General features: G+C 47.4%; 1 protein-coding gene across 10 annotated transcripts in view; it reads right to left on the minus strand.

Moving 5' to 3' along the window:
* Positions 1 to 12,414, minus strand: part of JADE1 (jade family PHD finger 1) — a 214,966-nt gene that overhangs the window by 54,031 nt on the left and 148,521 nt on the right. For 3 of the 10 annotated variants that reach the window (XM_032631867.1, XM_032631865.1, XM_032631855.1), the window contains exon 1: positions 3,269 to 3,453. The exons of 1 other annotated variant lie outside the window; for it this stretch is intronic. Coding sequence is in view for 1 of the 9 variants with exons in the window: in XM_032631854.1 (XP_032487745.1) it covers positions 1,246 to 1,264 (19 nt within the window). In the remaining 8 variants the exon portion in view is untranslated. Of the gene's footprint in view, positions 1 to 1,112; positions 1,225 to 1,245; positions 1,419 to 1,696; positions 1,821 to 2,817; positions 3,106 to 3,268; positions 3,454 to 12,414 lie in introns of those variants that run through there. 6 more of the 10 variants (XM_032631857.1, XM_032631860.1, XM_032631858.1 and 3 more) reach the window with 6 other exon arrangements.

The raw sequence follows: 12,414 nt of genomic DNA on the forward strand, positions 1-12,414 counted from the left end.
TTTCTCTGGATCTTAAAACTAGTTCATTAACTTCGAAAGATATTAGCCTCGAGCCACGTAGGTAACTAGAGAGCTAGCCTTTCGCAGCGGGTTTTCTAAAAAGGAAAAATAGTTCCCTAATAAAAACCTTTGGGAAAGAAGCCCCTAAGCATTGCCATTAATGGAAACTTCAGATTCTCTCGCAATTTCCTAAAAATGTAGCCGTGCCAAGTCATTCAACTGCAGCTATCACTTTACAAAAAGAAAATTTAAATTCCCCCTCGGCTGTGGTAAACAGAGGGCGGCAGACCTTCGCCGCCGCCGAAGCGAGGTGGGCGCCTCCCTCCTCGTTACTAGAAAACCAGCCCAAGCTGCTTTTGAACGGTCTCCGGGTGACGACGCATTCCTAACGGGTTTCGAAGGCACGTTTAAATCGCCCGCTTTTTTGTTTGCACGCTGCATTCACCGGGTGCCGGGACTACGGCCGCCCCCGTGCGCCGGGGAGGGGGAGCCCAGGGTGGGGAAGCCGGGGCGAGGGTGTACGACAGGGCAGGGAGCACCCGGGGCGAAGGACCCGTGGATGCGGAACCCGTGTGGGAGGGGGGGAGAGTGCGGGTGGGCTGCGCAGAGAGAAAGCTGAGGACCCCAGGAATGGGGAGGGGGGTCCCGGGGAGGGGAGAACTGAGCCGCCGCCCCGCACCGGAGAACGCACCGCGCGGCTCCCGCGGCCCGCTGGGGTGTGCGCAAGGCCGCGGCTTCGCGCGGCGACGCTGCCCCCTCCCTCTCTCTCTCTCCTCCTCCTCCTCCCAAGGCGACAGAAACAACAGCGCGGGAGGAGGGGAAAGTAACTCCCGGCACCTCCGCCGGAATTAGCCCCGGTGCAGTGATGACACCTTCTCGTGGCGCAACCAAGCCCCGCTCCCTCCGCAGCGGCGTCCCCGCCGCCGCCCTCTCCATTTGAAAGTGGCCACCCCCCGCCGCCGCCGCCGCCGCTCCTCCCGCCCCGCCGCCGCCAACTGCACCAATCCGCTCGGCCCCAGTTGCAAATCAAACGCTCCCTCGCGTGTAGAAGCCACTTGCGCCGCTGGAAACGGCCGCGCCGTCCCCCTCCCCGAGTCCCTCCCGGGCGGCACCTTCGGGCTGGGGCGGGCGCGCCGGCGAGAAACGGTTGTGAGACGGGAGCGGGAGCTGCGGCAGCCGCGAGCAGCTAGGAGAGGGCTCGGCGCCCGCTCCCGCCCCCAGACAGTTCTGGAAACTGTGTATCACCTCTGTCACAGGAAGCCATCCGACGAGGAAGGCGGCGCGGAACCAACAAACAAACGCCTACGGCCGCCCGCCGGAATCAGCGCGGGGACGGCGACGGGCTTCGGGCAGTTCCCCAGGCGGGAGCGCGGTGGCCGCCCCCGCGCCTCGGGCTTTGTGCGGGGTTCCCGCGGCGCGGGCGCGGTGGGCCGGGCGTCCCCGCCCCCGAAGCCCCCCACCCCGGGCCCAGCAGCTCTGCTGGGACCGTTAGGTGACGCTCCAGCCGCGGCCGAGAAAGCAGCGCCTCAGCCGCCGCCCGCCCCCATTTCCACATGGAGCCACCTCTCCTCCAACGCCAAAGGCGGGCCACAAAAGTTGGCCCCAGGGCCACCCAGCACCTGCCCACGTGCCGCGGAGGCTCGCTCCCGGGTATCCCCCGTCCCCTTCCCCCCGCTGCCCTCGGCCGCCAGGTCACCTATTACCGGTGGGAGGGGAGAGAGGCTGCTATTTAAACGCCCGCGGAAGTTGAGGCACCCCCACTGGCGGGTGCCGTGCACCTGCCTCCCGCCGCCGCGCTCCACCACTTTGAGCAGCAGCCGCGTCCTCGGCCCCGCCTCCAGCCCGCAGGCGGGCGGGGGGAGCGGGAAGGAGGTGGAAGGGATCGAATTTCTCCAGCAAATGGGACCGTTCCGACAGGATTCGGTTCCCCGGTCAACATTCCACATTCCATCCCTCTCCCGCATTTGCAAGCCAGCTCCAACAACCCGGAAAGCCTGCTAGCTATCGAACAACAGCCCCCAACTCACAAATACACACTCGCAGGCACAAGACACGTGCACTGAAGGGCTTTGCAACTTGCAGTCCCGGGGTGCACACTGCACGTTCATTTCAGGCAGCGAAGACCTAGCGATACCACCTCCACAATTTGCAGATGGTGCCAAAGGTTGCAAGTTGCAATCCGTTTTAAGTTCATGGTTAATCGGTAGTTTGCTCTACCAGTGCAACTCCTTCCTAATTTCACCGATAAAGGGTTTTACACTTCACAGGCAGTCTCGCTATAAGTAAAAGGTCTGATCATTGGAAACCCAATTTGGAAGAATCTAATTTCTAAACTGTCCCTCCACCCCCCACCACCACCCCTCCCTCACTGCCCTTGAATTGATGCAATGAATATTTTGGACATGTGGTGACGCGGTGACAAGAGCTAAGGCTGCGGCCACCCTACACAGATGTACCTATACACACACACCTATGTTTGGACTAATACAGTCGTCGTCCCTTCCCCCTGCACCACCACCACCATCACCACCACGGTCACACACACTCTGGATTCATATATGTACACGGACCTGTGTTCTGCCATTGCCATCTGTCTACCAAGTTGCTACTATGCTTTCCACTTTCATACAACCTAATGCACTTCGGCTTTTTAAAAAATTCTAATAAACTAAAGCCAACTAAACTGGGCTTCTGCTTCTGAACGCGTTTTAATTGATGATTGGCCTGAAAACCGCATGTTCTTCACAAACCCAAAAGAAGAAAAAGCTCTAAGTCTTCAGTTCCCCAAAATTGAAAAATAATCATAATAAAACTTACTGATCCAACATAGATCAATTCTCAGGATCCAAAAATCATCCTCTCCTCCTCCTCCGGCCCCCGCCCCGGCAATGCCCAAGTTACTGGTGGGATAGTAACGCTGCACTCGGCGGCTGCGTGCCCTCCCTCCTCGCTACATATCGAGAACCCAATCTTTTGGCGCCATATTAATGACGTACTATATTATTTCCACTAGGCAGCGACCTTCGGCATTAAATTACTCCCGAGAACTCCCGAGCAAAGCAACAAAACCATCAAATATGGCTGAGCCTCTCTGCTCGTCCTGCCGCTGCTGCCGCCGCCGCCGCCGCCGCCGCCGCCGCCGCCGCCGCCGCCGCCGCCGCCGCCGCCGCCGCCGGATCGGGACGCGCACACAGACCCACACGCGGACACGCGCGGACCCTGGCCCGGCGCACCCTCCCCGCGCGCCCCCCGCGGCCCGCGCGCGTACCTGCTGCGGAGGGCTTCGGCCACGGCGCTGGGCTCCTCGCCGCTCGCTCCGCGCCGCATGAGTTCGGGCCGCGGCGGGCGGGCGGACTGACTGGCGGGCGGGGAGCCGGGCGGGCCCCTGCTCTCGCCCGCGCGCACACACCCGGCGCTCGCGCAGGGAGGCACTCTCGGACGGGCGTTTGGCTGGTTATGGAGGAAGGACTGTGTGAATCAAACTCATTTCTGGGTCACTGCTGCCACAGGGGGGAGCACTTTAATCCCTTGCCAAAACGAGAGGGTGGGGACAGGAGGGCGGGGGGGAGCGCGCGGAGAGCCCGAGGCGAGGGGGGCTCGGTCCCTTGTTAACTCTTCGCGGCCCTCGCCGCAGCCGGCTCGGCCTGTGTCCGCAGGGGCTTGCCAAGAGCAGCACTCTTCAGCTTTTAAAATCTCTTCCTTCATATCCCTTGTGAGCCTAGAAATTCTTGAGGTGTCTCCAAGCAGGGGGGTGGGCTTTTAAATTATCCCTTTCACACTGTCCCAGTTCCAACTCTTGTCTGACATCACTGCACTAGAAATGGATTCTTTCAACTTAGTTTAAAATTATGTAGATTAAAATGTGGCTATTAAGGAGTGTAGTTTGGGTGAGAGGTTTTATTTTTAGGCTGAATGGCATAGTTCTTTCGTAGTAACAGTTTTGGGGAGTTGCGAATTAGAATGACATTTTTAAATACAGAAAATCCAGTTTTGGAGCCGGAACCCATCTTTAAGTTTGTATCGAAATGATAGTTGTAAATGATCACTAATTCATTAGGAGACAGTAATTATTTATAAATTGACACCACCTTTATGTTACACAGTGTCACAGAACTGGACATCGCCTTGCAAATATGAGAATTGGGCTTAATTCTAAAACTGGAGCTGCAGACTAATATAAAATTAGTTACCAGAGATTAATTTAGGAGTATAACTTACTTTTTCATTGGAGTTTAACATACGTCTTTTGTGGGTCCCCAAAAGAAATGAGTATATATGACATTCAGCTTCAGAAAGGAAAAGACCTGGGTACAGATTAAAAATCCCATTCAGTAAACAGGAACAGAGATCGCTAATTACAAAATTCAATATCAAACCCAAAGGCATATTTATCCACTGGGAGAATTGTTCTGAATATATCAGGTTTGATTTCACACAATCACACACCAACCCATCCACCCACATCAAGAACATAATAAGCTGATAAACGTGGCAAAAGAAAACTAATTGAGCCTTCCAAATATTTTTCAGAAAGCAAAGTAAACCAAAGGAAATCTTAAGTATATGTCCTCTTTCTCCCTTGCCTGCTTCACTAATGAAGAGTACAAAGACAGCCTATCAGTCCTGTTCATGTGCTCACTTAATCCCGTTCAAAGAGAGCACATATGTAAAGCACTATGCTATCATTATTACTGTTATTAATATTGCACTGCAGTTACTGTTATTTTCATTGGTTCACCTTTCACATACTCTACTGCAAAAGTAAAAGGGCACAGGCTTCGCAGCCATACAGACCCTGCATTGAATCTGACTCTACAGGTTATCAGCTGTGTGACTGTGGGGTAAATTACAAAACTGCTCTGATCCTCAATTTCTTCATGAGTAATAAAATGAGGTTAACAGGCCCTATACCTAAAGGGGTGTTAAGGGGAATGAGATAACTCCATAAAAGTGCCCAGCAGAGGCTCTGGCAGTAGGAAGGCCATCCCTCCCCATCTCTCTTTCTTGGCCTTCTCTCCATTGAAAATTGCAACTTTTCTACATTCCAGCCAACCTTACTTCACTCATTCCCCTGCAAAAAAAATAAATTAAAAGTAAAAATAAATCACATTTGCCACTTAGCTTTTAACTTATTTTTTTCTGACTATCCCCACTCCCAAAACATCAGGCGACAAAATGAAAGTGTATTGAATAAATGGATGAGAAAAATAAAGAGGTAAAATGGCGCACAAACTCCCAACACTGATAACGTTGATCAAGACTGATGGTCCCAGAAACATCCTCTCAGTTACGCCACACTGTTTCAGAATACTGATCTGCTGAGGTAGTGCCATGTGCCATAAATAGCCCTGGACTAAAAGTCTGGAGACTCCCATCAACTCACACTATAACTCTGAAAAATTTCTTTGGGTCTTAGTTTCCCCACTGAGATGATAGACAAGATGATATCCAACATCCTTTTCTCAGTAATTTCTGATTGTTCTTACCAAACTTAGAAGGTAATGATTATTTGTAGAAATGGAGGACAACTTGAATCAATAAACAGCATGTAAAAACATTTTGTCATTAATGATCAGCCATTGACATTTTTTAAATAGATGTCTTTTGCCTGACCACAAAGGAAACTTGTATACAACCTATTTCTAAAATGGGACCCGCAATGACATGGTTTGCCTTGTGGCAGCACATTTAATACAGTCTAGAATAAGAAGTACTAAGCTGGCAATTAGGAAAATGAGTTTCTGGTTCTACTCTGTCACTTATTGTCTTAATTTACCAAATCATCCATGATCACCATTTCCTGGTCTCTAGAAAGGTCCTGTTAATTCACACTTTATTATCAGAGATAAAAGGACATTCAAGAAAATAGGTACAGAGTAGTCAGTGCAGTTGAAATATCGAGATTCTAGTCTTTCTTTGTCTGATCAGTGTGCATGGTCATAACTAAAATTTTATATGTCCCTTTCATTTTGCTGTAGGCATACAGTTTAATTATTTTCTTCCATAATTATAGATTTTTATAGAAAAAATTTGAATATATATTCGTATTCCTGATTTTGAAACCATACATGATTAAACCCATAAATGTTTACTTAGTTATTTCATTTGTTTCTACTCTGTACGTAAAGAATTACAAGGCCTAGACACAAAATTCAGAATTGTTCATCTTTGAAACGAAGTAGATACATATGCCAAAGTCCTATATATCTCATTCCTTAAAGAAATGCGCAAGAAATTCTTCCTGGCAAATACCATTGCCAACTGGTATATGTTACGACAAATAATGTATACACAATATTTATTGCACAAGTGCTCTCATGGATAAAACAGGTTATGTTCTAAAAGTTTATATGTACTTTAACTGTTTGGAACTTTGAATTTATGCCCCAAATAAACCTTGTTATTAAGAGAGCTTAAGTTGTCAAGCAGTTTTTTTTTTTTTTTTTTTTATTTATTTATTTGGCTGCGTTGGGTCTTCGTTGCTGCACGGGGGCACTCTCTAGTTGCAGCGAGCGGGGGCAACCCTTCATTGTGGTGCGTGGGCTTATTGTGGTGGCTTCTCTTGTTGCGGAGCATGGGCTCTAGGCACGCGGGCTTCAGTAGTTGTGCCTCGTGGGCTGTAGAGTGCAGGCTCAGTAGTTGTGGCTCACGGGCTTAGTTGCTCTGCACCATGTGGGATCTTCCCGGACCAGGGCTCGAACCCGTGTCCCCTGCATTGGCAGGCAGATTCTTAAGCACTGAGCCACTAGGGAAACCCAAGCAGTTTTTTATTTTAATAATTTTAATAAATAAATTACAGAAAAAAATAATGTTTTTGAGTGATATTATTTGGCTGGGAGGGGATCTAATTCAAAGAGGGATAAGTAGGTAGAACTCTGTACAGGAAGAGTAAAGTTGGGAGCGATCCTCAGCACATGCCTGACCCCATGAGAAGAAACAGGAGGTGATGGGTAAGAGATTAGGAATAGAGCTCCCTGACTGACCAGTCGATGAGGTCACCAGTCATGAACAGCCTGGCAGGCAGGTGGTTACAACCTCCAGGCAGGTGGTTACAACCTTCCAATATATAGAATGATCGGAAGGCCGATGACCAAGATACTTTCTTGCTGGTGTCAGGACTGACTAAATTATTTCTCTTCTTGAGGTTCTTTCTTCCTTTTCTTTGTTTTCTTTTGCTTCTCTTTGATTTGATTATTTTAATTTTGTTGATTTTCATACTTCTGGCACAGTTTAAGATGTCAAAGAGAAATAAGTCTGACAGAGGGACAGAAGAGGAAATAATTTAATTCAGCCAGATGGAAATGCCCAAGACTGAGGAGGTTCAAAACAGGAGAAGCTTTTCTCAGTCATTAAGGGAAAACAAGATGATGGAGAGAATTTTTGAAATTTAGAAAGGCGAAGGAAGGTGATAAAACTCACCCATCGGGATAACTATTATAAACATTGCCATATCTTTTCAGGTTTTTTCCTAGGCATTTTTAATAAAATTGGAATGATGGTACATATTTCATTTTACAATCTTCCTTTTCACTTCTTTCATCTTTATCATTTCAGTATTTTACTTTTTAAAGTAACTTTTTTCCAGGTCTTTGCCAGCCTGCATATCATTACTTCATTTACAGGCCACTTCAACCATGTATTCTCATAGTTACTCCCTCAAACTTGTCAACTATTGGGAAGTTTTGCCAAATTTAGTATTGAATTCAAATATCTCTATTTTAGCCATACCTCCAAGACTTCCAAAGCTTGTTTCCCACCCACCTTTCTTCTTATCTGAAAAGTCACTCCAATCTACCCCTCCAGTCTTCTCTAACTAGATGCAGAATGGTAACTCAAAATGTGATCTCCAACCAGCAGCAGCAACTGGTCCTGAGAACCTGTCAGAGATCCATTATTTCCGTCCCCACCACAGACCTACTGAATTGGAAAGGGGGATCCAGCAATGTGTGTTTTAACGAGCCCTCCAGGTAATTCGGATTCACGCTCAAGTTTGAGAACCACCTGAGTAGATCTTGCTTCCATCCACCACATTCGAAGCACGGGAGACAAGGTTGCAAGTAAAGAGGCAAATAGGTCTATTCTCTGCCCGTAGAGTAGTTAAAAACATAAACAGGTGATGACGATTAACTACAGGGTGCGGGGGAAGCATATACACCTGAAAGATTACAGGTGTTAGCCAGATTGGGGTTGGGGTGAGGATGGGGGTCTAGTGGGGTGTTGTTTGGGGTTTTGTTTTTAAACAAAACCTCTGGCTTCTGTGTGAGGAACGGATGGTGAAGGTGACACGAGGCAGGAGGCTTTCTGCAGTTACCAGGTGAGAGACGGAGGCGTGGAGGACAGCCACTGATCACGCACGGAAGTACGCAAAGCAGCCTGTGATGAAGGCACGCTTAACGCTGTCCCAGTCCTCCGGAGGTCTCTAGCGCGCCCCGTTCAGCGCCTGCTCCGGGCAGGGCTGTGAGAGCTTCCCCCAGCCATCTAGGTGCCCAAGGGATGTTGCTGGGGCTTACGGGGTCCCTGTGGCGTCCCGGGAGGGAACAACGTCTGGGCAACCCAAGGAAGGTCCTGTTGGGCAGTGAACAGGTTGAGCTGTCCAAGCCCTGTCCCTGCACGCAAAGCGGGGGGCGGACAAAGAGCCGGCCACGGTCAGGAGAACTCGGGCCCCTCGCAGGGTCCTTCTCGGCCCCCCTTCTCGGAAAAGTCTGGGTCAGATCCCAGGCCCCTCCTCCCTCGAGTCGCGGGGTGCTCCTCCACAGTCTTTTTATCCCTCACCGGAAAGCTCCATTTTCCTCTTTTCTTCCACAAAACACCTTAATGGTCCATTATAACCTGAGCCCAAATCATTAGCAAATGAAAAACTCGCTCCCACTTTCTCTAAGGCTGCAGAGGGGGAGAGAAAGCAGGGAGGGAGGCACCCCACACACACTGGTTTAGTTCCAATTTTAAGGAAGCAAAGAAAAGGAGTTAAAGCCAACACTTAAGTTTCTTTGTTAAAATTGTTTGATAATTTACTTTTTTCTTTTTCCTGCCATGAGGCATGTTTAGTTGTGGACACGACTTGTGTGAGATGGATTGGATGTTAGAGGTGAAGAAGTTGGGTTAAAAGATGACTCCCAGGTCTCTGGCTTAGAGAACTGAGTGGATTCTTCATTTGAAATTCCACCAGACATTCACTAAGCGCTGAGAGGCTTGCGTGGTGAAAACGACAAACCCCTGGCTCCCGGAGCAAAGGAAAGGAAGGAAATTGCTGAGGAAAGGAAATGCGAGAGTGGAAATATGATGAGTTCAGCTTCAGGAGACAACTGAAGATGCCCGCAAGGCAGATGGGCTTGAGAGTCTGCTGCTCTAGAGGAAGGCTGGGTTGCAAACATTGGTTAAGGATTCATCAGCATAGAGAGGTTAACTGAGGCCATGGGAGTGGATGAGATCAACTGGAAGTGTCTATAAAGTAAGAAGAAAACAGAGTCTAGGCTCCAAACTCAGGAGTCATATTTAAAGGATGGCCAGAGGGAGCTGCAAAGGTTCAGTGGTTTCGTTAACGACAGTCCAGTTTACTTGTCCTCATGCCTAAATCAGGACTTCAAAGCATCATAGGAAAAAAAATCACAGACCTGTGCTGGTTGTTTCCACGAAGTTTTCATTATCCTCCACCATGTCCTGAAATCACTCACTATTTCCCCAGACAGTTCAATCTCCCGTTCTTATTGGGATCTTTTTTTGTGTGTGTGGTACGCGGGCCTCACTGTTGTGGCCTCTCCTGTTGCGGAGCACAGGCTCCAGACGCGCAGGCTCAGCGGCCATGGCTCACGGGCCCAGCCGCTCCGCGGCATGTGGGATCCTCCCGGACCAGGACACGAACCCGTGTCCCCTGCATCGGCAGGCGGACTCCCAACCACTGCGCCACCAGGGAAACCCTCTCATTGGGATCTTGCTCAGAACTTTCTCCCTGTCCTCAGTCTGCCATCCTGCCACTTACCTAGGCATTTTCAGCAGAGCTCCTAACCTTCTACATAACAGATGTAACAGAAGCCACTGGAGAGGAATGCCTCTGACCTTCTACCACCAAACTTGCCAAAGGTCTTCCGTGCAGGCTCACCCTCCCCCTTTTCTATCACAATGGGAGACATGTGACCTTCCCTTCACCTGGGCTCAGTCTCTGCAGGCTGGCTTCACCTTTTTCTGATCTCTGACTCAAGATTAGCCCTTCTCTTTCAGGTACCTTCTACTTCTCTGGCTACTGACTCCTTCCTAAACATATTTAATATACTTCTGCCTCCCTCTAAAATGAAACAGCCTCAAATCTCCCTTCCCCTGTCTTCCCCTTTGTAGTCACACTTTTTGAAAGAATGGTCTGTACTCACTCAAGCCTACTGAAATCTGACTTATGCCCCCCAATCACCCCAGAGAAACTGCCCTTGCCAAGATCACCATTGACATTCTTACTGTTAAAATCAGGAGCAATTTCTCATCCTTGTTTTACTTGACCTTTCACTCACATTTAACACTGTTGTCTGTTCATGCCCTGTCTCTTGAAATACTTTCACCTGGTGAAAGTCTTCTTTCACATAACATCAACACTCTTCTGGTCTCTCTCCTATCTCGGTCCTCTTCTAATTCTCTTGCAGGCTCCTCTTTCTCTTTTGTTACAGCAATGCCTCAGACAAATCGTTTCTGAGTAAATGAGAGGTTTTTTAGAAAATTCAACTGCAGGAGTAATTTTGGTTGAGACATTTTATAAGAAAAAAGGAATGGTTCACCAGCCATGTTTAGAAATGGATACAAAAAAAAGAACATCTGGTTAAAGATTATTAGGCTAGTCAATCAGCTGGATGGGTAACCCTAGCTTCCCAGAAGGAGTTCTCAGTCTTATTAAAGTCTGTCAGAAAACTGTTCACGCACTTTATCAGGAATGCTAATTGCTTCCCAGAAGGAGTTATAAATTACATCACACAAAAAATTTCTGTCCCAGACGAGCTTTGAGTCAATTTGCTTTTTCACTTTCAGTCTCTTAAATGTTGGTTTTCCTTAGGGTTCTGTCCTAAGCCCTATTCTCTTCTCATTCTACATGTATCTCTTGGTGTTCTCATCTACTCTCATGACTGCCCCCCAAAACATACATCTATACTTGTATCTCCAATAACTTTCTGAACACCCCATTGGACTACCCACAGGCAGTCCAAACTCGGTATAGCCAAAGTGAACTCATTTTCCCTCCCACTTTGTGCTTCCTCATGTGTTCCATATCTCAGTTAGTGGTACCACCATCCACAATTTGCAAACCCAGGAGTCAAAACATCATCCTTGACTCTTGGTTTTCCTTTGACATCTCCTCCACTATCATCACCACCACCATCAATCCAATCTATCACCAGGTCACATCTACATCAGGCTTCATCTCTCCATCCCTACAGCCACTACCATCTTCTCAGTGACTTAAACCACCATCTAACTTGTCTCTCCCCCTCCAATCCCCTCCTCCTCTAATTCATTCCCTACTCAATGGTCAGTGTGATCTTTTAAAGCAAAAATATGATCTTAGCATTCCCATTTAACACCATTAATTGCCATTTTTTCTGTGTTTACTCTTAAGGATAGAATGTGTATCAACACAGCTACTTACTTTTGCTAGTTCCCCTTCCAAACCCTCCCCCTGCTCCATGGCTTTTAACATTTCTTCAGCAGTATCCATTCAGAACCTTTGAAAACGCATAACCGTAAACTTGGATCATTCTTCCCTATCTACACCCCTTCTTTTGGCTCTAATGCACTCAAGTTCTACCAAATAGGCTTATCCTACCTCTCTAACCCCACCTTTTTCTAGGCTTCTAAGACACTCAGTATTATCAATATATTCCCTCACTGTTGTAATTTTTTGTACCCCTCACTAGACTGTGATTCAAGGACTTTGTCAGTTGTTCTCTCTGTTATGATCAATATATTTGTGTAATTAAATAGTCTCCAAAACACCACTTAAAAAACAGATAACTTTTATTCTTATTTTCTTATGCTAAAAGTATTAAATACTATATTTTAGAGAAGCCAAAATTAAAGTTAAAATCACCAAAAGGCTATTACTCAAAGACAATTACCACTGAAATTTTGGAGTATATTTTTCCTGTCTTTTGTCTACTTATGTGTATCTAAATAGACATACATTTTTTAGACAAATGGGATCATACTGTATTTCTGTTTTCTGACAATATTTTATTTAACTTATCCATATAGTTGGGGGTTTAGGTTATTTCTGTGCTTTTACTAATATAGAGTGCTTTAGTGAATATCCTTATAGTTCTATAATCCATGGTTAGGAAAATGGAATTTTATTGACAGTGTAATCATCCACCGTATAAATGGAATTTGCATGATTCCTGATTCTTTATTGTTACACATTTATGTTTTTCTCTAAGCCATAGT

This window comes from Phocoena sinus, chromosome 5 (assembly GCF_008692025.1).
Source record: "Phocoena sinus isolate mPhoSin1 chromosome 5, mPhoSin1.pri, whole genome shotgun sequence".
NCBI lineage: Eukaryota > Metazoa > Chordata > Mammalia > Artiodactyla > Phocoenidae > Phocoena > Phocoena sinus.